Genomic DNA, 24898 nt, shown 5'->3' with positions numbered 1-24898 from the left:
CCAAAGCACAGAAGCACCGTGTGGTACTTAAGACGCTCTTAACGGTACTTTCTGAGGTTCAGCTTCGCAGACAGCTGATTATATTGCTCGCCATCGCCTCCCACATTTCTGGGATTTTTTTTTTTAAAGATGGCCTGACCGTCACTCTACCGCGGAAACACGAGATGACGCTGAACATGCACATGAAAAACCTGTGGCTGGTTTTAAAATGGGCCAAATGGTGACTAACGTGAGGCCCTACAGCGGCACCGCACCTGCGTTCAGTCAATTCACTGCTTATTGATTAATGACAGCAATGATTAGTCACCCCACGCAAGTCAGTAAATGCCATAAACAATCAATTAATATGAAAACAATCTAGCTGATATTCTGCTGAATTAATTGACAATTTAATTACGTAGTAGTCATTTCCAGCCAAAATGATGTACTATTGAAAGCGGGGTCAGACTGTCCCTGGAGCTAAAACACACGAGGGGGGAGAAGAATCCAGAAACAACCTTGACGGAATGTACCTTTAAGCAAAAAGGTATAACCACTGGAAAATGTTGACAGTTAAGTTTGTTAAATTTGCATGTTTCCCCGAGTGTATGTTGCTACATATTTTTGAGTATTATGTACATATCAGAGACTGGGTTGATCACGAGGTGGAATAACCCTGGATAACCAAACTTTGCCATAGGGAGACCCTTTTAACTTGAGGAGCTGTCATTCAGTGAGTGTCCTGCACAGGCGCAGTGTGAAGTGGCTGTGTAGCGATCTCGCTAGGATAACTTTGGCCCTTCTCCCCGAGGAGAGGTCCATTACACAAGCCCTTTACATGCCCTTGGTATTGTACCACCAGGCTTTCAGCTTCAAGCTCTCAGACACATGCCTTCCTCAGCAAGACAGTTTAATTTTCTCTCTTGTTTCTTCTCAGGCTTTCTGTCTTTTCTCAAGTTCTCAGTCATGGGTCTTGATACTATCAAGCACATGGCCGTCCACGGTCACTGGAAATATGGAGTGCACGTAATACCAAGGTGATTAAAAGTCCAAGGTGTAATATGTGGGAAGAAAAAAGCAATACGGGCTGTAGATACCATGCAACCTATCAATTTTTTAAATTGATACAGCAACCATGAAGTGTTAGGATCTCGAGATTGGAGGCCAGCTCTGATTAATAATGATGCAATGAAACAAGAGACTGAGAGTTTGGGAGCCCAAAACACATTAAAGATTTAGATATAATATGAACCATTGCTCAAACTGAAGAAAAAACATTAAGGTAAACCAGATCAAATCAATCAGCAACAGGTACCTAATGTACCCTTGATAATCTACAGCATCTCCAAGGACTCTTAACACACACTAACCCACAGAATTAACATTCAAAAGTGACTCAATGAATGCTAAAGTACATCAAAGCACAATCATGATTCAATCAACTCCTTGAACAGGCCTCATAATTAAGAGCTCGGCTAGAATAAAAACCAGCACAGGCAGGGGTCCCCGAGGAACAGGATTCAGAAACACTCAACAAGATGAATGACATCAGCCCCTGGAGTCTAGCCAGGAGTTTGATTAGTTTCCTTGGCTGAAGTCGCTGATCTTTAGGGCAACACATTATTCATAATTCATAAATCCTGCAGGTAGTAGTGATTGGGGAGGCAACTTCGGACCGCCCTAAACCGGCTGGCCCCTTACACAGAGCACCATCACGTCTTTAATGAGGCCACAACATCAACGCTGTCGATTTCCCCAGAAAGCCCCTCCTGCCTGGCACAGAACATTCCATTTATTCAGAGCCTCCAGCAAACACCTTTGCGATCATCCACAATGGCAGATTAAAATGCATTTTATATAAAAGAAAATTAAAAGCTTTCTTCAGTCCGACAGGAAAACAATGTGATTCTCAGCACCAAACGCACATTAAAAAGCTGGGCAAGCTCCTTCCTTTACTGGTACAGTTGCTTCATTAGAATGCAGATGCTCAAGGTTTAAAGTCAAATTAGAAAACGGAAATTGTTTTGCCATATTTGGGGAAAAAAGTCTAAGGATCACTGGGGAGAACCTTGACTGACATTAAAATGTTTCTTCTTCTTTATCCCACTCTTGTCCTCATAAAGAAATAATCCCTTCTTAATTGCATACCAATTGCACTTTTTTCATAACAAACACGCCATCTTAAGGTTCCCTTGCAGGCCATGAGTATTTATTTCACTTGTCACAAGTCGGTTGATTATGCCCCAAAGTGTCGTCCGTTCCAAACCTTCGCTAATTGGCCACAAAGGAAATGACTCCACTGTGAAGAAAAATAATTAATAGGTGCCAGATTGCTGTGTGTCAGCGGGTGTACCCCTTAATAACCTGCAAGCCACCGCCAAGAAAGTGTTTTAAAGCTAGTTACCTACTTATTATGGTTTCACTTCCCAATAGTCTTCAGAAGTAATACGAATGCACTGAGCATTATGGGATAAACACTAAGGAACAGGGCCAACTGTGACACATCGACGGCAGCGGCCTGATCATCACTGATCAACCATCCACAGTCCTGTCCTACATTCACACAACAGAGACAGAAAACATTTCATTTCTGAAAAATACACGTGAAATGCATTCAGTGGAAATGTATTCGGCTTCTACCGGGTCTGTGCGCATTTCTCAGTGACCCAGTTTAGGTTAGCCTTTTGAACTTGCCCTACCTCACAGACACTTTTCTAAAAGAAAGATGCCTCACACGATGTTAATACTTCAAAAAAGAGAAGAAAAAAAACTAAACGTTCACTCCCTGTGATGTCAAACCCATGCCCATGATAACCGGATAACCAGCTTGGGTGGGTGTCACTGCAGTGTTATCCTCATCAGAGACGGTCATAAATGCACTTTTGATCTTGCTTGAGTCGAGTAATAATGGCTGAGCTTTACTGTATGTGTCATTCTCACAAGACCAAACTTCTTTTCATACATGCTTTGCTGTCAAATTCTGATACAGTTTGTTTTTTTCTTTTTCTCAGTCAGGCTGTTATTCACCCAGTTGTCGCAATTCCTCCTGACATTTACGTTGGATTATTTGTGTGGCCAAGCTTTGTGCGAGCTTTTGTGTCTCAAGGATATTTTCCTAAATTTTTTTGGGCCCTTCTGATGCATTTGGTACAGTTCGATAAAAACAAGGCCAGTTTCTAAAGGACTAACGTTTGATAGAAAACCTCTGGGAAAGGTCAATGGATTGTGGGAGTCTCTAGAAACACATTCACTACCTCACCCAATAACCCAGAGCACAGGCTCTCTGCAGTAATCAAGTGATTGGTGGGAGGAGAGGGGGGTACTAAGCTCAGAAGCTGGTGCTCAGGAAGAGGTGTTTACTGACTTTCACTGTGCTGGAAAACTCATCTATGGGTCACAGAGTCAGTGCTGGGTTACAGAATACATCTCTCTGTCACGGAGTCAGTGCTGGGTTACAGAATACATCTCTCTGTCACGGAGTCAGTGCTGGGTTACAGAATACATCTCTCTGTCACGGAGTCAGTGCTGGGTTACAGAATACATCTCTCTGTCACGGAGTCAGTGCTGGGTTACAGAATACATCTCTCTGTCACGGAGTCAGTGCTGGGTTACAGAATACATCTCTCTGTCACGGAGTCAGTGCTGGGTTACAGAATACATCCCTCTGAGTCAGAATACATCTCAGAGTCAGTGGTGCGTTAGCAAATATCTCTCTGTGTCATGGAGTCAATGTGGTGTTAGAAAATACATTCTTGTGTCATGGAGACAGGGCTGGATTATAGCCTTTCAAATGAATTTAATAATGAAATATGCTGGAATGGAACAATGAAGCAATGTTAAAAATACATGTATGGGTTAATACAATAATAACCTATAATGATAACAGCTATGATCCTCATCAGGAAAAACAGACTGAAGATGGAGAGGTAATGATAATGCAGTACTCAAACTAAGAAAATATCAGCAAAATGTTTTCAAAAATATATATAAATACAGAACAAATGTCCATTGATAGATTGCTGATAGGTTCAGGTCACTCATTACTGTTATAGGCTATGCAAGAACTACAGATGTTTGCATTACCTCTGAGGAACCTTTGTCCTGGCTTATTATGGCCAATGTGTAGCTTAGCGGGTTAAGGATCTATGCCTGTACTAGGACCCTGAGTAAGGCACTTAATCCCCACTATTTCAGGGCTGCTGGCTGACCCACACCTATAACCCCAAAATTTGCTCTGAACTGTCTATACATCTGTGTCTATCATGGAGAGCTATATGAGACATGTGAGAACTGCACAATTTCCACAAAAAGACGAATAAAATACTGCTGTAGTATTCTATTATTAATTCAAAAATGCTTATATATACAGGCGCACATCTATCGACTATTGCATCGATTGGTCGATTAATCTAAACAATTAATTAAAAACAATAATTTCGGTTATCGGATCGCGACACATGGGATAAGCACTTAAGTCGCGATGAAGGAAGGGATAGATCAGCAGCCACAACATATTTTAAAAGAGATTATACTGTGGTTAAACGAGGTAAAAACATGGAGGGTATGGCGGTACCTTTGCAGATTAAAAGTTTTTTTTTTTGTACATATGGTTTTCATTTTATTTCAGTTCACGAAATATGTAGTGTCCGTTTTCGTTTCACTTTTAATTTACTATAACGACCCTGGTCCCAAGAAGTCCAATACGCACAAACGCACACATTGGCACCCTCAACCAATATAGAATAAGCCTAGATTTTAACCAAAACATTGTCACAAATGCTTATTCAATTGAGATTCTAATGTAGCAGACTGACAATTTTATGGCTTCAAATGAGTGTTTTAGCAGCTGCAAGGACAAAGGATATTAAAAAGCTCTCCGTACTAATGGTAATTTAATAAACACGAATAGACAAACCGGTGGTTTGCCCGTCTAGAATAGCGCCTGTGTGTTTTTTCTTCGATGCTCCTGCATAGCGCTTTCAGGTGCTCCTGCATAGCGTTAGTACCGCCGTAGTATACCATCGCTCTTCGAACAGTGTAAAACCACCTTTTTGTTTTGTGATAATTTGAACTACTCCCATAATTATATAATGACATTAAAAGAACGCATTTGTTATAATTCATTGAAACGTTTTAGAAACCATAAAGGTAATTTTATTTAAATAATTAAAAAAAACGATGCGTCAATTTAAAATATTGATGTCGACGCATTTTCAGCGTCGACGTAATCGACTACGTCGACTAATCGTGGCAGTGGATTTACCTTCAGATACCATTCAAGATACCTTATTGCAAACATACATATGCCAAAAATATACTAGTAATACTTACTAAACACATATTACATAAATGAAAATATAAGGTTTATTTTACATGTACTTACACGCCACCTATTTGCCTTAGCACTTCGATATCTCTTGAATTTTTTTTTGGATAAGTCCCGATTTCACATCAGTTTCACATCAGTCGTAATATGCCTGTATATTAAATAATGTGTGTGACTGAGTACCACAGCCACGTTTGGGTCTTAACTAGGCATCCTTGGCCTTGGTCTCGACCTGTTTGCTTTTCCTCGCCGTCAGCTGGCTTTATGAACCGTCTCTCTAAAACACACAATCGCAGGTGGCGGTGGCAGGCTGGTTCACATCAGGAGGAAGAGTCTGCGGACTCCCTGGGTCAGCAGCTCTCATTACGTCACATTACGTTCATATTTATCAGCTTAGCGGGTTATTCTGTTTTGTTTAAACAGCTGAATATTCATTAAAGCTGTGATGTCTCATGTCTGGATCCTTTTAATCACAAGTCTGCCTCCCCCATTATACCCATCCATCTTCCAATCGTGTATCCAGTACAAGGCCGTGACCCCCCTTACCCATAAACCTTATTTTAAGAACAGAGATCTGGAATCCCTTTAATTTAGTGAATTAAATTAAATGGATGAATGAAGCACAGTTTTTGGTTGTGCTTACGCGGCATAATGAGAGCGACTGCATTTACATTATCTGATTTTATGGTTAACAATTAGAGGAAGAAAACGTAAAACTCCAGCTGAACCTATACGAAGAACCTTAAAAATAAAGACTATCAGAAATAAGATGCATTGGTCAAGAGCTGATGCATTTTAAAAGTACTTAAAAAAACCTCTGATACCCAGTTATATCCTAAGAACTAACACTTGGTTTCCAATTAGTAACAGGTCTAAGTAAGCTTTATAAAGGTCCCCATGGGTGTAAATATAAGCAGAGACGTGAATGCCTGTTCTGTTTATCCTCTAACAGGCAACACAGGGACATAAGAATGAGTGGGATCATCCATGACTCTTATTTTCATTTTCATTTTTTAGTCTTAGTGAGATCACGCTGTGCTGTTGGACTCCCGAATCACAGTAATAAAAAAAAAACAGCTTATAATTTTATTAGCTGTGTTGTTTTGCTCTTCTCCTGTTTGTGCACTTGGATGTCGTTCCTGAATAGTGCATTTGCACGAAGTGTGATCTGTAGGTGCCGGAGAGCCAGACCCAAAGCCGACCGCCAACCAGACGAATGTAAATGCGGATGGTTTGTTCTTCTTCCGGCAGCCTCCAGGGCAGAATGAAAGGATGAAACACTCATATGCATTGTTACATTCATCCCTGGAACTGCATGCGGACGCAGAGGAGAGACAGCCTGACTGATGTGTATTAATATACAGGAGAGAGATCCAAGATACCAAACAAATTGAAAAGCTTTGTAGCGTTGCATTGTCCCCCTCACTGGTCTGGAAGCAGGGATCTTCAGGGAGCATAGCATTCAAAATTAACACTGGTTGGTTGTTGGGATTTTTGTATTGCTTTTACAGTTCTGGGTAAGAAAGGCCTATTCATATCCCTGACTTTATTTTGACCAATAAAAAAACACCAGGAAATGACATAAGTCACAGTAGAAGTGGGGATGAAATTGATGAAAAATTCATCTAATGTTCTCCTGCTGTCCATAAATAATGCATAAATAAGGGAATAATCCAGGGTTGCAATTACTCTGAATGAGGGGCAATTATGAACTATCAGGACTGATTCTTTTTCCACATAAATGGCACTAAGGGTCACCCAGAGCAAAAAAAAAAGCAGAAGCAAATTACATCTAACGGGCGTCTTATCCAGTGAGATGAGGAGCTGCAGTTGTCTAGCAACAGTTATCTTAAGATCTATCGCAAGTCAAAGGAAAATTCAGGCAAATGCAGCAAAAAAAAATGCAGGAAAGCTTAAGAATGAACTGAAAATTAACTGGAGAGAAAGGTTACCGCTTACAAATTATGCGGTTTCTAATGTTTAATTTTGGTTTTTCTTTGCAAGTACTTGTTTCCTGTGGGATTTATCGCAAAACTTTTGCTTTTGTGTGGTTTTGCTTGAAATCGGATTCCCTTCCAGTGTGCCTTTGTGTTTCCAGGCTTATATTATTCGATTCCATTATCTCAGGTAACACCTATGCCTCCGCCGATGGCCCTTGTTTCCGCCACGTTCCTCTTTCCTGCATTAGCTTCAAACGCTCTGGCCAGGAGAACCTTCAGTGGCATGAATCCGGCAGCGATCGTCCCGCACTAAGGGCTTTCAGAGAGACATGCCGGTTCCTCCATCCTCACATCTGCGCAGCTAAAGAACCTGAAACGCTCCTGCACAGACCCCCTCAGAAGCGAGGCGAGACCCCACCCCAGCTATTAGCGCCGCGCTCAGCAGCTACCTGCTGAGACGGCCGCTACAGTAGCTGAATCCCGCGCTACAGATATTAAATGTGGGCCACGGTGGCAGAGTGCTTCCAAGTGGGTAACATCAGTAGCAGCAGTTTCGCTTAATTAACACGGCCAAGGACTGCTCCCGCCCCTGCTCTAATTAAACGGCTCGAACGGCGTCCTGCCTGACTGCACTGGCTCTGCTAACTCGTTAGCTGCATGTCTGACAGGAGCGGGCAGCACGACTACCGCCCCTCAGACCTCAGAAGGCCGCTTAGGTGTTCATAAACCCGAAGACGGTGGGTGGTGAAGGAACCGGATTTGTCGTTATTGGAATGCCAGTATCAGGTTATAGCTGGCAGACTTTCAGATTTTTGCTTTCGTTTGCTAATGCCTTTTTGGTTTCCTGTGTTTTTTTTTTTTTGTTTATTTTATTTTGAGCATTGTGCATGGGGTAAGCATACGAAAACTTCCACTGGTATAAGTGGTCAAAGTATAAAACAGGTTATGCTGCTTTCGGCTGAAGTGTTGAGCAAACAGCTAAATAAGGTAGTAAATGTTTCCTTCATCTGCATGGTAAAGGACAAAGGCGTGATCCTGGACTGCCTTCGGCTGAATTGAGTTGTCCCTTTGGAATTGCCGGGACCAGGTGGTGCTGCCTGTTTGGCTCGTGACATAGCAGGCCATTTAAACAGCTGATCTGGAAACTGTGGGTCCCCAGGTTGCCAAGCAGCAATCTCTTGGGAGTCAGCCAATCAAAGCCCAACGGCAGTTGCCCGGTGTGATGTCACCGGCCCTTTATTAGTGATCTCTTCAGCATGGCCGACTTCTTCCCCATCTGTGTTTTCTGTCGAATTTATTTGCATTATCAACTTGACAAGCCTCAGAAGCTGATCTATAGCCGCCAAGGCTTTCGCCTTTCAAATAACAAGGACAAATTGCTCTTTTTGTTGAACGACCAAGCTCTAGTCATTGGACCTCTGAGCGGAGAAATAGATACAGTTTGAACTGCTGATATCAGTGTATAATGTGCATGCTGAGCAATGTACATTGAGCCATCAGTCCATATATTTACCTCTCTTCCACAAAAGCAGCAGTTCTGCAAATTTTAGACATACCATTCAATTACCTCTTCACCCCCCCCCCTCCCCAGTTGGTTTTCTGGAGCCTGGAGGAAAAGGTATGTCAGCCAACTGCAGATTAATTACATGATAAGCTGGGAGCCTTTTTCCTTCTAAACAGCTATATACGGTTTAGTCAGGCCCGCTCGCACATTTCCCCTGAGCACTCAAAGCGACGGCCCCACTTTCCGGGCAGAAAACCGCTACCCATGGACGTCAGACTGAATCTTATCTTAACAGTACTGTCTTTCCCGGTAAACAGAGCTGGATTTTCAGTTGCACCTCCAGCTCCCCTAATGATCCCCACCGACCACAGTCCTTAACGTTGACCTCGCTCATGAGGAGATGCCTTTATCATCATCTCCTCTGCCTCTGCTGCCAGGTGACCGAACAGACTGACGGACTCTTAACTAATTATAGGTTGACCTCCAGATAATCATTAATTGTCAGTGTGGTGGTTTACAGTAATAAGACTGCTTAATTGGATATTTTTTATAAGTGAACACCTGTCTTATTCAGTCATTATGCATGTAAACCACCTGTACTGTTACTCAATAGGCCCTCAACGAAGACCCCTGAGGCAAGTGCACATGCTGTAATACACAAACACCCTGAAGAGTTCTGAACGCGATTCCTTCCCTTTCCCTACGATACCCTCAGATTGCACGGCAGATCCTCCAGAAGGGCTGGAATAGAACAAAAGGCTTTCAGAGAGACATGCTCACGCAGCACCCAGGAAGCCTTTGAACCTTCTCAGAAGGAGCCAGTCCAGCAAACTGCAGCTTTTGATGTACCTACGTGGGCCTCCTCAAGCACGAGGATTTCAGTGATGAAATGTTGCTTGACAGCTAACACATTTTTTTTCTGCCACAACTACAACATGACAAATATCGGGGAGATGTGGCGCGGCAGAGTCCCCCATGTGCAGGTGACATGAGCAATCAGCCATTCCCCAGCTCGGCATTCGTTAGTTTCTTTTGACTCCGGTGAGCACATTGCACATACGCGCAGCAGCCTTAACCCCATGGCGTTTTAAACCCTGCAGAGCTTGAGCTGACAGTCAGATCTCTTGGACTCATCTGCCAAACAACAACAGCAATAATAAAAACAACAAAAGAAAAAATAAATTGCCCAGATCAGAACAAGAAGGAACAGACGGCGTGTAATTTTAGCCGATACTTTGGTAAGGGTGAGGTCAGAGAAAATCTCCCATTCGGGGGGGGGGGGGGGTTTCATTGTGTTATCATAAGGGAACAGCATGAGGTCTTTACCCAACCGGCGGGGGGTAGGATTGATGCTAATTTCCAGAATGAGCACCGGCTCCCCCCAAAAAGCCTGTCAGCACCATATGGAACAAGCCCCACAACACTGTACTTCACACCATGTAAGGCCTCCATGCAATGAGGCACATGTGTGTCTTGGGGAGGCGTGTGAAGCTTACTCACTGACAGTCATGTGACCATGGGAGCCAAACCGACTGACATATCTCTGCCAGGGATGAACTGACTGACATGCAGCTCCGTACTGACAGGTAGAGTCAAGGTTCTGCTGTGTGAGCCTTGGTCTATGTATCACGTGACCAGACCTGTTCATCATAAGATGCACTCTCATTTGTAACAAAACAAACACTTTTCGTACATTCTCTTACGTTTATATTAAGAAATGTCGTGCCTCAGGGATGGGCAGCTCTCTCAGTCTTTCATCAACCTGAACAATTTTTTTTTCAAATTAGTACTTAATCGGCGCATAAAATGACAAGTAAGGTTAATGTCCAGTAATTACTTAAATAAAGCAATTAATAGCCAAATATTCCCCATGGCTCTAGGAAGAGAGCCGGCTACCCCTGCAGTATTGCAGTTAAAATAATCTCTCGTAATTAAGGAATCTGGGCTATCAGGTATTTAACTGTGCAGAATCACATAACGATGCTCAGATATTTTTTAATTTACAAATGCTGACAAATAATGATGTCTGAAGCCGAACACCATGCAGCTCTCAGTACAGCGCAAGCCTTTCGGTAAGCTAACATCAGTCTATAGGCATACGACCCTCGTCTGAGCTTCCAAAATCCGCTCTAACGGCCTGGAAATGAGCTATGCCAGGGAAGCGATGCCTCAGTGCATTTCAATGCATCAGCTGATTCCAGCCATTTCCAATTATGGCGCGGTAATGCAGAGCACTATGAGGTTTGGAGTCTTAATGACTGGTTTCCACATCCAAATGTCACCGAGGTGAAGAACACTGTGGGTTCGGGGGAGGGGGGGGGGGGGGGGAGCGCCCTCACATTATGCACACATAACCTTTCAAGAGGCCTTCACATTGACAAAGATAACGGCACAGAATAGCGACCTGGAGAGGACCACTTCAGCATTCAGCAGCACTTGTTTCCCCCACTGAGTTGTATATAGGGATGTGCTCGTTCCCAGGTCCCCCCCCCCACCGACCCATATTGTCCTCAGTGCTCGGCCCGTGTAGCAGTTAAAGGGATCGGACCTGCCGCCACAAGGATGCAAGTCACGTGACACAGCTGCCACAAAAGAGTGGGATGAGCATCAGGCTGAAAGGGGATGTAACCGGGGTAATTACTGAGAAGCATGCACAGTGCCCTCCATAATGTTTGGGATAAGGACACATTTTTCCTTGATTTACCCCTCTGCTCCACAGTTTAAAATTTCAAATCAAACAATTCAGACATGATTAAAGCGCATATTCCACCTTTTAATGTAAAGTCGTTTGCTTAGATTTCAGTTCCACCATGTAGAAATTGCAACACTTTTTATACATAATCCCCCTCATATCAGGGCAACATAATGTTTCAGACGTTTGGCTTCACAGCTGTTTGTGATTTACTCAGGTGTGCTTCATTGCTTCATTAGTACAGGGATAAGATACCTAGGCTTGCTTCCACCATTTAGAGTCTGTAGTTGCCATTTGTTATACATGAAGAGCTGTGCCAATGAAAGTCAAAGAAGCTATTATGAGGCTGAAAAAACAAGAATAAAACCATTATAGACATCGGTCAAACCTTAGGATTGCAAAATCAAATGTCTGTAATATCATTTAAAAGAAAGAATGCACTGTAATCGCAAAGGGACTGGTAGGCAAGGAAGACCTCCACTGCTCATGACAGAAGAATCCTGCTATGGTAAAGGAAAAATCCCCAAACACCTGTCCAGCAGATCAGAAACAGCCTTCAGCAGCCAGGTATGTCTTTGTCAGAGACTACCATCCGCAGAAGAGTTCATGAACGGAAATACAGAGGCTACACTGCAAGATGCAAACCACTAGTTAACCACAAAAACAGGATGGCCAGATTGCAGTTTGGGAAAAAAAAGTCCTTAAAAGTGCCTGCAGAATTCTAGAAAAAGGTCTTTTGGATAGACGAGACCAAGATTAACCTGTATCAGAGTGATGGCAAGAGGACAGTGTGAGATGAAAAGGAACTGTCCAAGATCCAAAGCATAGCAGCTCATCTGTTGAACACGGTGGTGGGGGTGTTGTGGCTTGGCCATGTATGTCTGCCACAGGTACTGGCACAGTTATCTTCATTGATGATGCGGTGTATAGAAACGTCGTATCTGCCCAAGTTCTGCTAAATACCTCCAAATTCATTGGACGAAGCTTCATCCTAAAACTAGATAATGATCCCAAACATACTGCTAAGGCAACCCTGGAGTTTTTTAAAGCTAATAAATGGAAAATTCTGGAATGGCCGAGCCAGTCACCCGATTTAATTCCAATTGAGCATGCCTTCCATATGCTGAAGAGGAAACTTAAATAGACAAGCCCCTGAAACAGGCAGGAGCCAAAAGGGGGCTGCATTAGAGGCGTGACAGTGTGTCACCGGAGGAGATACTCAGCACCAAATTTACTCATTCACCTCTGTGAATCGCAGACTTCGAGCAGTCGCTGCATGTATGGAATATGAAACAAAGTGCTACACATGACTGCTTTAATATACCTACCATTGCTATGTCCCAAACATTATGGTGCCCTAATATGAGGGGGATTATGCATAAAAAGTGCTGCAATTTCTACATGGTGAAACTAAAATATATGCAAATAACTTTACATTAAAGTCTGGAATATGCGCTTTAACCATGTCTGAATTGTTTGGATTGAAATTTTAAACTGTGGAGCAGAGGCGTAAATCAAGGAAAAATGTGTCTTTGCCCCAAACATTACGGAGGGCACTGTAAATATTCTGAAACAGCTTCTTCTGAAAGTGGCTAAAAATGGCAAAGCAATTAAAGAGATGGGCAGTCAGGGACATGCTGGCCAGAGCCAGATGAACGCCAGGCATTGGAGGGGGGGGGGGGGGGAGGTGCCTGCCCCGGTCCTTGCCTGGCCTTTGTCGCCATGGCGAGCAGAGTGCTAGGCTCGATGGGGAGGGACAGATGGGCGGCGGAGCCTCTGATTCTCATGGAGATGAGAGGCGAGAGGCCACACCACACCCCCAGCACCCGCTGTCTCTCTTTGTTCCTGGAGCTGCGCACAGGTGTCTGGCTTTGTGTTTGGTTGACTCCACCCTCCACCCCCCCATCTGTACGCCCCGCTGCCGTGGGGGCAGGTGTGGGAGCCCCGAAAGACCCCGCAGGAGCCGCCCCCTTGACTCGCAGAGATTCAGACACGGCGGTACGGGCTCACGTGTGCCTTAATCCCACCCCTCGTCTCATTAGTCGCTGGCATCATTTAAAGCCACTTAGTCCAAAGTTCTAAGCTCTACCCATCTCCCGGACTAATAACTTGCTTGCGGGTACAACAGCAGCTATTCCGTCGACCAGTTGGGCCCTACGCTGCCTTTGTGGGACTGGAGATGAATTGGTGTCCACATCTCTGACCGCAAGGCTGTCCAAACGACCGGAAAGATGCTTACCCTTTCCATCATGGGCTCTCACGGGGCCGAACGTCACTCGTATTAGCCATGTTGTCAGCTCCAAGGAAATACTGATTCGTAGAGAAACATACGCACTAAAAACATGCTGTGCTGGGCTGCTGTCTTGAGAGCGCCTTTAGTTTTGTATATCCAAACCAAGTCTTCGGCTTTCCCTTTAATGCAAATCAGTACGTGTAGCCTGGTCAATTAGCAGAAGGCAGAAGGCCAGTTATGTGTCCAATAATTGTCCGTGAAACAAGATCAACAGAGCAGATGCGGCCCTGGAGATTTTTTTTAATTTAAAATTTAAAACAGCAACTTTAATGCACAAGCTGTGATGAATAGCCCTAACGGCATATTATAATGACGTCTCTTGTACCAGTAAAAAAAAAAAAAGAGCTTAAACCATTGTTTAATATTTAACGTTTCGTTCTAGTTTCTCGTATTGTATTGCAGGCAATGTCCATAATACACTTGAATGTATCCTTTAATTTTTATAGATACATATGGCATTTCATAGATACATAGTAGAGTTTGTAAATGAACCAGGAACAGCTTGCAGTGATGACACACTGGAGTATTAATTAATGCACATCATGGATCCGGAGTTTTAAAGGAGAAAAAGAGCAAAAGAAAATTTATTTGAAAGAAAATGGAAATGTCATGATCACACAATTTTTCAGACGCGTTGCTGCAGCATACCCTAATTAATACCATGTCCACAAGATTATTGTAAAAAAAAGCATCTGTCTGCGCACAGCAATGCAAGATGAAATCACCTGTTTCCGTGAGGCTTCTTGGTCAATTAGTGAATGTAAATGGAAGACTCGAAGACTAAGGCCCAGGAAATTCCAAAGCAAGTACGCGATGGAGAGAATGATGTGAAAATACCACAGCCACTAAAATCAGAGCATTGCCATTCAGTCATGGGGAAAGGGAAGGTTCATCGTGTGAGCCAGTGACCACCCATCCTAACTAAGCTGCCCCACAGCCCTGAAAGTGCTAGCCGGGACACTCGCTGAACATATGCTCTGCAAATCCTGCCCTGTGCTGCAGAGTGACGGATAGGAACGCTGGTATTATGGGGCTGGAAAAACTGCTTTCAATCTGTTGAAGACTTGGACCAAATATTTACCTCTCAGCAGGGGCAATGATGCAAAGAACGTAGCCTGGCTTATGAGGAGCATCACGATGGGAGAAGACACACGGCTCCATTAAATGCTGGATTTGCCACACTCCGGGCTCGGCAACCATATTTGGCTGATATTTAGTGTTTAAGCAGTAAGATTTTCAATGAAAACTACAAGCGTAATTTTTTTTATTTTCACAGAGCAGGACGCCACAGGAAAAGTCCTCTGTAGGGCACCATGCACACATAATTTTAGTGGATCTTGACAAACATCCTCTTATTTACACTAAACCAAATAGAAATTACACTCCAGTAAAGCGCCACTAATTATTTAATAAGTGTGCCTAGGAGCAAATCTACAGGAATCCTCTTGTTTTTCTTGGCTCTGCCTGTTATTATTGTTCAGTCTTTTTCTTAAACAAGTGACATTAACTCCCTGAGAGTTTAATGACCAAAATTTCTGTTTAAAGATTTTGATTTTAAATAAGTCTGTCACCCCAAAGCAGTCCTGAAATATCACCTTAATTCGCCTGTTCTCAAAAAGCAGCCTTTGATACAGTAAGATGCAGCGTGCGCCTGAAACAGCACTCAGTTTTCATTAAAAGGTTTACTGAAATGCAAAAACCCTTGTCATAAAGCCAGGTTCCAAAATATGCGCTATATTGAGTACTGCTTAGTACTGCTCATCATTTGGACTGAAAAGACGGGCATTTCGAACAATAGCTGTAAAGTCAAAAGGCAAGTGGGTGATGCCAAATGAAATCTCAAAGCAATAATCTAAGTCCAGTGAAATTTCATTACAGTGGATTGTCAGTCAATACTCATTGAAATAAATGGTGTTGATTGTCCCAAACTTAGTTTGGTTACTTTGAGACTCAGAATGTCAGACGGTGCCAAATGTCATAAAACTGTCAAAAGTACACAACTTGTACAGTAAATTTGAACATAAACTACAAAAAAAACTATGATTGCCATAAAACTTAATATGCTGCATATCAAATATTCTTTTTAAATATGCAATGTACTGAGACTAGTAAAAAAAAATCACAATGTACTGACCAAATGAATATAAAACATTTATATAGGTAAAGCAGATTTTCAAAAGTTTCATAAGACTTTAGTTGCCATTTTTCAAATACAGCATTTCCTCACTTAAGGCCACTTAAAAAAAAAATTGGTTCTCGTCCTTTTTTTTTGGAGGGGGTGGGTAGGGCAGGAGGGATTTTTTTTATTATTATTTTTTTTTTTTTTACAAATTTTGATTAACTGTTTGGACTTTCAAATATGTAAGAAAATACATATTTGAAAATACATACCGAAGAGAGCAGACCTATTTAGTACGCCTCCTCAGTTCCTCCCCAGTTCCCCAGTTTGTTGCGTTTCAAATATATTAAATGTAAGAAAATACAAGAATGTAAATTCCTTGATCCATGTGTATCTCATAAAAGCCTTCCCAACTATGGATTTGGATACTTTATGCTGATGTTTCATTCGTGAATATAAAAATGATACTATTTGAAACCAATATTCTGTTTGTCATTCCCATTCTAAATGAACAACCAAGATTTTAAAATATATATCTAGAAAGAAAGTGTATTAAAACATGTTAAAACACGAGGAATTTACAAAATACAGGAACCTGAATGGTTGAACAAGGAAATGCAACTCTACAAACAAGTACTTAAGAATATGTACCGCATCACTTCCCCAGATTTAAATCTTTGCACCAGCCCATCTCAGGTTGAGACAAATTTAGGTTCATGAAACCATTCCAAGACTAGGATTACACAATGTGGATCAATCGTCGATGTGGAATGCGTGGGAAATTCAAATTTCGTCATTCTTGGGCATTTTCCATGCGATTTTAACGAAATAAAAAATAAAAAAAATTCGGGTCGGAGGCATTTCGGCGGGTCGGGAGGGGACGAGAACCATTTTTTTTAAGTGGCCTAACCACCGAGTCCAGTCCCAAGGAACTAGGTCGTTAAGCGAATTGGTCGATAAGCGAGGAGCCGCATCTTACTGATATTTCAAGCATAATGTACTGGTATTTTCAGCATATTTATAAACGTTAGCTTACTGCATAGTATAATGAACAGTGTGCTTCTCCCGCTACGTGTTTTCTCCATATGTGACAGGTGAAAATCTATGAGTGAAATTGTAATACGTCAAACGCAGAAAAGGCTTAGGAGATCTTTTACCTAGTATACCAAAGTTACAACAAACTGGCCGATAAGTGCTAACGTTGATGATCAACGGAATTGCAAATAAATAGCACGTTAGCATCACTACAATTCAATGAATTACTGTTAGCATCCTTTTGCGCATTACCGAACTAAGAATAAGTACAAAATAAGTCACTTGAACATATTAACTAAGATATGAAAGAAGTAAAAAAAACGTACAGCCATTACATTCGAGGACGTAAGAAAAGTGTAAGACACAGGAAAACTTTAACCTTTCGCACGTCCGTGCTCTACACGCTACTTGAGGTTCCCTATCCCACAATACAAAGCATATGAACAAAACTAAAGACAACAGATCGCGAGTTCAATATTAATTAATTTGGGATATCAAAATAAAGGTTAGGGGTGGCATGGTGGTGCAGTGGTTAGCACTGTCGCCTCACACCTCTGGGACCCGGGTTTGAGTCTCCGCCTGGGTCACATGTGTGTGGAGTTTGCATGTTCTCCCCATGTTGTCGTGGGGTTTCCTCCGGGTACTCCGGTTTCCCCCACAGTCCAAAAACATGCTGAGGCTAATTGGAGTTGCTAAATTGCCCATAGGAGTGCATGTGTGAGTGAATGGTGTGTGAGTGTGCCCTGCGATGGGCTGGCCCCCCATCCTGGGTTGTTTCCTGCTTCGTGCCCATTGCTTCCGGGATAGGCTCCGGACCCCCCGCCACCCAGTAGGATAAGCGGTTTGGAAAATGGATGGATGAATGGAAAATAAAGGTTAATGACCGCAGCCTTCCTTCCCCAGAACAAACAGAATAGAAAGTGTACAGCGTACAATACGCTGGTCGGAGAGCTGGTCCTGAGTCCGGGCGGGTGGCAAAAAGGTAAGTCGTTAAACGGGGAGTGTCTGTATCAATTCTGAACATGAATATATATTGTCTCTGAAAATACCTAATTGCATTTTATTACTGATTATTATTTAATATAAAATGGTCATTTTTTTCTGTGTTTTAATTAAATTTTTAATGTTGCACTGTCATATTTCACCATTTTGCCCAGATCATCACCGTTAATTTGAACAGATTCTCATTTGACCTAAGTGACCACAAAAAAAATTAATTTCCACCAAGATTATTGTTCGGTTAAAATCATGGGGTTTGTTTTTTACAAAGAGAAACACACGGGGACATTTGGAAATGCATAAGAATATGTAGTTTTGCATTTTTGTTATTTTAAGATTGTTGATTTTTCTTTTATTTTGTCATGCATTTTTTTTCCATCCCAAAAGAAAAACATTATTTCAGCACTAATTTGGCTCTTACTCTCTCGCCTGTGCTTTGCTGTCATTGGTGGAATAAATTGCACCTTTGATGCACAGGGGAAAGGAAGAACACTGCAGGAGTCCTGTGCATTTAAACTCCGCTGATGAGTTCTGAGCGAAGGCAACTCATGAAAATGCAAGAGCACATTGCAGAGATAATCCGGGTCGATATGCAACGGGTGCCAGCATTTAGCCACGGCGTGTAAAATGAAGTGTTTAAGCATTCCGGCTCTCCCAGCACCGACACAGACGGAGTGGGCCGCACCACTGCTCCTAGCATCAGCTGCTGCTGGAAATAATTCATTATGGCCCCTGTGTGGGTGGATTATGTCTATATTACATTGTGGGGACCAAATGTAAAAAAAAATCTGTTATTTTGGCATTGTGGGGACCATTTTTCAGGTCCCCACAATGACATGTGAATGCAATTAAAAAAACTAAAAACAAAAAAAGGCTCGTTTTGTTTGGTTACTTATGGTTACGGTTCGGGCTGGGTAGGGTTAAGGTCATCATGTTGTGATTAGAGTTTTCCCCATAGAAATGAATGGAGAGTCCCCACAAAATATAATTTCAAACCTGAGTGTGTGTGTGTGTGTGTGTGCGTGTGTAGCACACTGCAGTATGTTCGTGTCTGCATGCACCTGAATGCACACACTCTGCCTTGCTCTCAAACCTCACTTGTCTCAGTGGCATTGCTTCACGTAGCTTGTTTCCTTTAAGTACTCATAAATCAAACGGCTGACAACGAGCGATACACTTATATTTCAGCGTGGATTTTCGAGGCTCGGGGGAAGGAAAATGAAAAGCTTCATGGAGCACATGAGAGTAACAAGAAGGCACGTAACCTTCATCTTAACATTGCTGCGCTTCAGCATTCGGTGTGTTTAAAGTAGTTTTGAGGGGATTTCGTTTAATTGCTCAAAGGCTACAGAATGACAATATTCATAACTACTAGTATATTTTTGATATTTTCTATGTCTGAATTCTTGTTTTGGCTAACTGTGGACCATGTGAATGAGACAAGGCTGGTAGCCAAAAGGACAACAAAGTATTGAACCAAAGACCCGCTCTACCTCTCCCATTACATTATGACCTCAGTATCTAATAGATAAAGACTGTAAGTGATAAATAGGGCCAGCTGAATCTAATGCATTGAGACTTTTATGATTATAAAAAGACCCAGCTGGGCTGAAGTGAAAGCAGAGAGCTAGAGCAGGCTACCGCAAGTGACATTTATTCTGCAGTATTTCTGCTTCTTTTAGTTTCACGTTAGTTTTGTTCAACATATAAGGCAACGCTGAGTGCTAACACCTATATCCTGTCATTGTGGCTACTTCACTCACCACCAGCAAGAGCGCCATCTTTAATTCCTCCATGTGCGTCTTCGCCACTCATGAACACAACTACGTGGAGTGGATGGACGATTCGGGCACTGCTGCCTATGCCGGACACTCCAAATAGTAATAGGTTTCTAGAAATTTATGGGCTATAATAAATTAGAGGAGTGATTTCATGCTATGCCTGTAATAAAGTTCAATCCAATCCTTGGGAAATCCCTATTTGACAGTTAACATGAGAGTACAACATAGAGTGCAATAAAACATTTGTCTAATATTACAATACTACAATGATAAGGCACAGTTCCAAAGTTACATAATCATATTATTCATTTGCTAAGCATAAAGTTCTAACAAAAGCCAGATATATGACAGTACCTCTGCCATCCAAAATGGAGTTCAGGCATTAGTGTGAATGCACTCAGATTTTGTCACAGTGACTAGATAATATAACAGCATCCTATTTTTTAAAGTGCTCATCCGTCATCTGCTTATCGACATACCCACCTTTGCTTGGAACGTCTCTGTACTGCACAATTCACCGGCCGACTATTAGGACTGAGTAAATAGGCATCGAGACGTAAGGTGTGAGAATCACGGCACAATATGTGCAACATTCTACATGCAGAGATACCAAGTTACCAGCTGAACACAGTCCATATGGTTTGTAATGTTATTATTTTACTGAGTGCTATGTAATGTAGTTTGTTTCTTTTCAGCATTTCTACCGGTAACTGGTTTACCATGGTATTGAACACTGAGCATGCAATTACTGTATGTTACCAAATACTGCACAGTACACATTGTCAATACCACCCTCAATTTTCTCTAGAACATTAACATGTTCAAAACACATTGTGCCTTCTGTGATTATTATATAAGATAAAGCGCTACTTTGCTAGTGTCTAGTGAATTCATACACTACAACATATTTCATCTATGGCTCCATAGAGCTGTGTGTGGTCACATCACATCTGGAACCTTTTACATATGAACACTGCTCTGCTTCACATACTCATACACATGGATGAAGTTCTCCTTCACAGCTTCATACACAAACATAATGTTCTCCTTCGCAAACTCACACATGTGGATAATGTTCTCCTTCGCAAACTCATACACATGTGGATAATGTTCTCCTTCGCAAACTCATACACATGTGGATAATGTTCTCCTTCGCAAACTCATACACATGTGGATAATGTTCTCCTTCGCAAACTCATACACATGTGGATAATGTTCTCCTTCGCAAACTCATACACATGTGGATAATGTTCTCCTTTGCAAACTCATACACATGTGGATAATGTTCTCCTTCGCAAACTCATACACATGTGGGTAATATTCTCCTTCGCAAACTCATAGACTTGGATAATCTTCCCCTTCACAAACTCATAGACTTGGATAATCTTCCCCTTCACAAACTCTGTGTACACTAACCTGACGAGTTACTATAGCACTGCTTTTCTATACATAAGACAGAAAGCTCACTCAAGGACTTCCTTGACAACACTTGACTTCCTTAAAAACATGATTCAGAAAAGATATTTCAAGCAGTCATTAAGTCACTTTGTTATATCATTCGAAAGCCAGCATATTAATCAACATCAACTAATGCCGAGGCTCCTCTTCAGTTAAAAAGCCCAGGTGACATTGTTAGAGCACCGAATAGTACTGAAAAGAGCTGTTTCGCTGTGGAGCTGTTTGAGAAGTGTTGGAGTTCGACTCCACCGAGTCCGTTGATGAGGAAAAGATGCACTCTGGAGGCGAAGGATAGTTGCACATCGGCTCTCTTTATTTGTTGTACAGATCGATCTGGGAGCCACTCTCACATGCACAAATGTACACACCAAGGGAAGCTCTCCCTCTATGGTCAGTGTCTGGTTTTTATAACCCAAACAGGGCGTCTGCCCTTCTTGTTGGTACCGTTCCAGTTGGCGTAACATACAACTATTGTTTTGAGAATTCTGGCGTTAGTCCCCACTTTCTTCCTTTTCTCTTATCTTGTTATGTTACAATTCCGCAGCATCAGCTTAATGTCACCCTGACCCTATCCGTGTGCCTTCGGCTTTCCGAAATTTACTGCCAGTACGAGGCGGCCCAGCGCCCCCCTTCCCTTTCCTGCATGTTCCAGTTTGTTCCCATTTTCTCAGGGTGACAAAGTTTAGCACAGGGCCTAGCTGCCCTCAGAAGTGAACAGGATGCCCTGGCCACACAGTTATTTTTGTTAGGATGCCAGTCGCCTTTGTGCAGGGATCCTATTCAAAAAATAATTTTAACCGATGAGTTGGTGGTAAGCATGACTGTGCATTAACTGCACCCCCAACCCCAGCCCCACTTATACGTCTATACTTGCGATTGCAAACCTGAGGGACGCTCTCCCGCGAGCAACTGTATTAAATGAGCAGTCTCTTGGGTGGCGTGAGACGGTACAAACAAATGTAAATAAAACTGCTTGGAATGTAGCACTTATTATATTTTGCGAAGGTTCCATCTGCTACCAAACTGACAAAAATGTTATTATTAGCAAGAGAAAAACCTAACCAACAAGTGCACTGCCCAAAAAATCATCGTATAACACACTGATGAAATAAACTGCACTGGGAGCCGCGCTTAATTACCCGCCACGCTTTATTTTAAAGCGGACTGGCTAGCGGATCAAACGCTCCTTACATCGCCCAGCGGTGAACCGGAAAGGGGTCAGCGCGAGCACATTTACACTGCACCAACGGCAGCGCGTGCAGCGGGGGGGACCTTAATCCGGTCTGATTGGGTGCAGCGCGAGGAGGGCGAAGAGGACTGCGGCGTTTCCAATAAGCCAATAATATCGATGTCCGTCGGCAGTAAACTCGCTTTATGACCCACGCATTTGATCGCGCACGCTTTTGCGTTGCCTGTAGGACTTTACATAAACAGCGGGCATGCAAATGAGATTACGTCGCAAAAGGCAAATACAAAACGAGTGAAACTAACCATTTTAGGGGAAAAGATGTTTATGTAAAGAAATAATTATAAGTTTCGTCTTTACTTTTCAATGTAAAAAAAAAATCGTCAACCAATCCTTTGCGTTTTGGTTGGGTAAACATACGTTAAATATTCCGTGAATCCGTGTCCCCTACAGTTATGATAGCTGCATCCTTATCTTGGTTAATTATTTCTTCATACTGTGACTATGACTATTTATATATATATAAATATATATTGTATAAAACATCTGTAATGGGAACAAAGGTTATCTTTAATAGATTAGAATGTAATTTTTCAACATAAAACAGGCTATGTCTGATTTACTCGATTTATATAAACGCGTATGGTTCATTTAATACCCTGTTTACACGCAGTAAATACTGTAATCATGATTTATTCGTCGCCATGTATTATGCATTGTATTTTTTGCAATTTGTGTTCTGTATCTCATGTAAAACACAATCGCGAATCGGCAGGATTAGGGCTATTACTGGGCGGCTTTCGAGTTGAGCTCTGAGTCCGCCAGATGTGCTCCAGTTCCAGTTGTCGGGCGCAAGCTTGTACCAGAGGAGAATATTAATTCAAGAGCCTGTGACAGGGTGTTTTTAATTGGTGTGATTTACAGCGGGATAGGCTTTGGGATAGGGCCACGACAACTTGCAACGTATTTATATCCGAGTATCAAAAGTGGCATACTTCTACTGAGCACTTTTCGGTGATTCTGTAATCGTGCGAGCTGTGGACGTCCTTCAAACCGCAAAAATTAAAGCGTAATAAAAACTGAAGCCGGCGCTACATTGGCAGTGCGACTTACTCTTATTACCAATATTTGTAGCAAAGGCGTATAAACGTTAATTGCCCATCTTTTCATTTCCGTTGCAGTTGTTACGCGTTGCGCCACACGCATACTAATACAAATGTCAAAGGGCAGCTAAAACGGAAGCCCTTGAATGTTATTAACCACACCATCGATAACTGTTTAACCAGTACCCACATCGACTTAATACCTATGCCATTTAAGGTACGGCGGTGCGGCGAAGTACGCGTTGCGTTTGAGTTCTGGGCTATGAATAAATGTGAATATTAAAGACACTGCGAGCGGCTGCAGTTTAGTCTTAAGGCTCCGACGTCTGATACAGACCGGGACTGAGCGCGTCTCCGCCGCAGCGCGAAGGATGTCCTCTTACGAGCTATTTCAAGGGCTCATTTTATTCTGACAAAAAAAGGATCATGCTCCTTGGCTTCCACTTCACCGCCACCTTTCCAAACATAAAATAAACAGTCAAGCATCTGCTACTGCAAGACGTTTCTTCACCCTACTATATAACTCCGTTTCTTTTATTGGCCCGGGTTGTCAAAGGGACATCTCAATACACACCACAATAAGATCTAATCATCCGGCCGGCAGAAGTAAGGGTTACGAGAAATAAGAAAAGGCACGTTTTTATTAGGAAAAAGATAATCAAATGGTATTATTTAATCCTGTTCATTACCAATGCATGTAACAAACTCAAATAATCTACTATATTGGTGCGGGTGGGGGTTCTCGTTTGAGGTCGTTCTCGTTTGAGCAGCATCTCCTCAGTCAAAATTCTTTGATGACACGGAAACGCACGTTTTTCTTATTGCCCACTTTTCAAATGGTGGCTTCTTGCATGTATTCTTAATGTCCACAGACACTCTCGCCAGAATCGTCATGCACGTCGCCCACACGGCGACTTTGAATGAATGAGAAGCCGTAAGACTTACCGTAGGATTTACCGTCAAAGCTGAGAAAGGAAAACCACACGCAGAAGAGCAGAAGTCTTCGCAGCCAAATTAATCCAACTATATTCTCCATGTTTACGGCTATCTGAGAGTCTCCGTCCGACAATCAGCCAGATCCTTCTTCAGTACAGTGAGGTAAATTCAATTCATGGGCGCTGAGCAGACCAAAGTCGACTCCAAATAATAAAAAAGGGAAAAAATCTCAAACTCGGCGGACAATGATAAAAGTAGCTGTGCACTTTGTGGTTTACAAGCCAACTTTGGAAATACGCCGAATATCCATCTTTTAAATATTACCGACGTTCAGCGGTAAGATAACGTCAAACGGACTTCGCGAGCGACCCGCGACGTTCACTTGTTACGGGAGCTGTCCACCAGCGCTGTGAGCAGAGAGTTGCATGTGAATTCATTGATCTAAAGAGGTTTAGGATAAAGAGTGGTTAAGACTCCAGTGGAATGGACTGGCAACGCGCTGCCACGCCGGCTTTCCGTTAGTTACGCGCTGGAGCACGAGGGGAAC

General features: G+C 42.4%; 1 protein-coding gene across 2 annotated transcripts in view; it reads right to left on the bottom strand.

The window, feature by feature from the left end:
* The window catches only part of dcc (DCC netrin 1 receptor), a 181730-nt gene extending 156975 nt beyond the window's left edge, over window positions 1-24755 (bottom strand). For both annotated transcript variants that reach the window (XM_049001300.1, XM_049001299.1), the window contains exon 1: window positions 24361-24755. In XM_049001300.1, the coding sequence (XP_048857257.1) occupies window positions 24361-24451 (91 nt within the window). In that variant the 5' untranslated portion in view covers window positions 24452-24755. The remainder of the gene's footprint in view (window positions 1-24360) is intronic.
* Window positions 24756-24898: the final 143 nt, after the last annotated feature.

The sequence above is a fragment of the Brienomyrus brachyistius genome, chromosome 2 (assembly GCF_023856365.1).
Source record: "Brienomyrus brachyistius isolate T26 chromosome 2, BBRACH_0.4, whole genome shotgun sequence".
In the NCBI taxonomy this organism is placed as follows: Eukaryota; Metazoa; Chordata; class Actinopteri; order Osteoglossiformes; family Mormyridae; genus Brienomyrus; species Brienomyrus brachyistius.
Note: the sequence above shows the minus strand (reverse complement) of the source record. Positions and strands in the feature narration are given on the sequence as shown.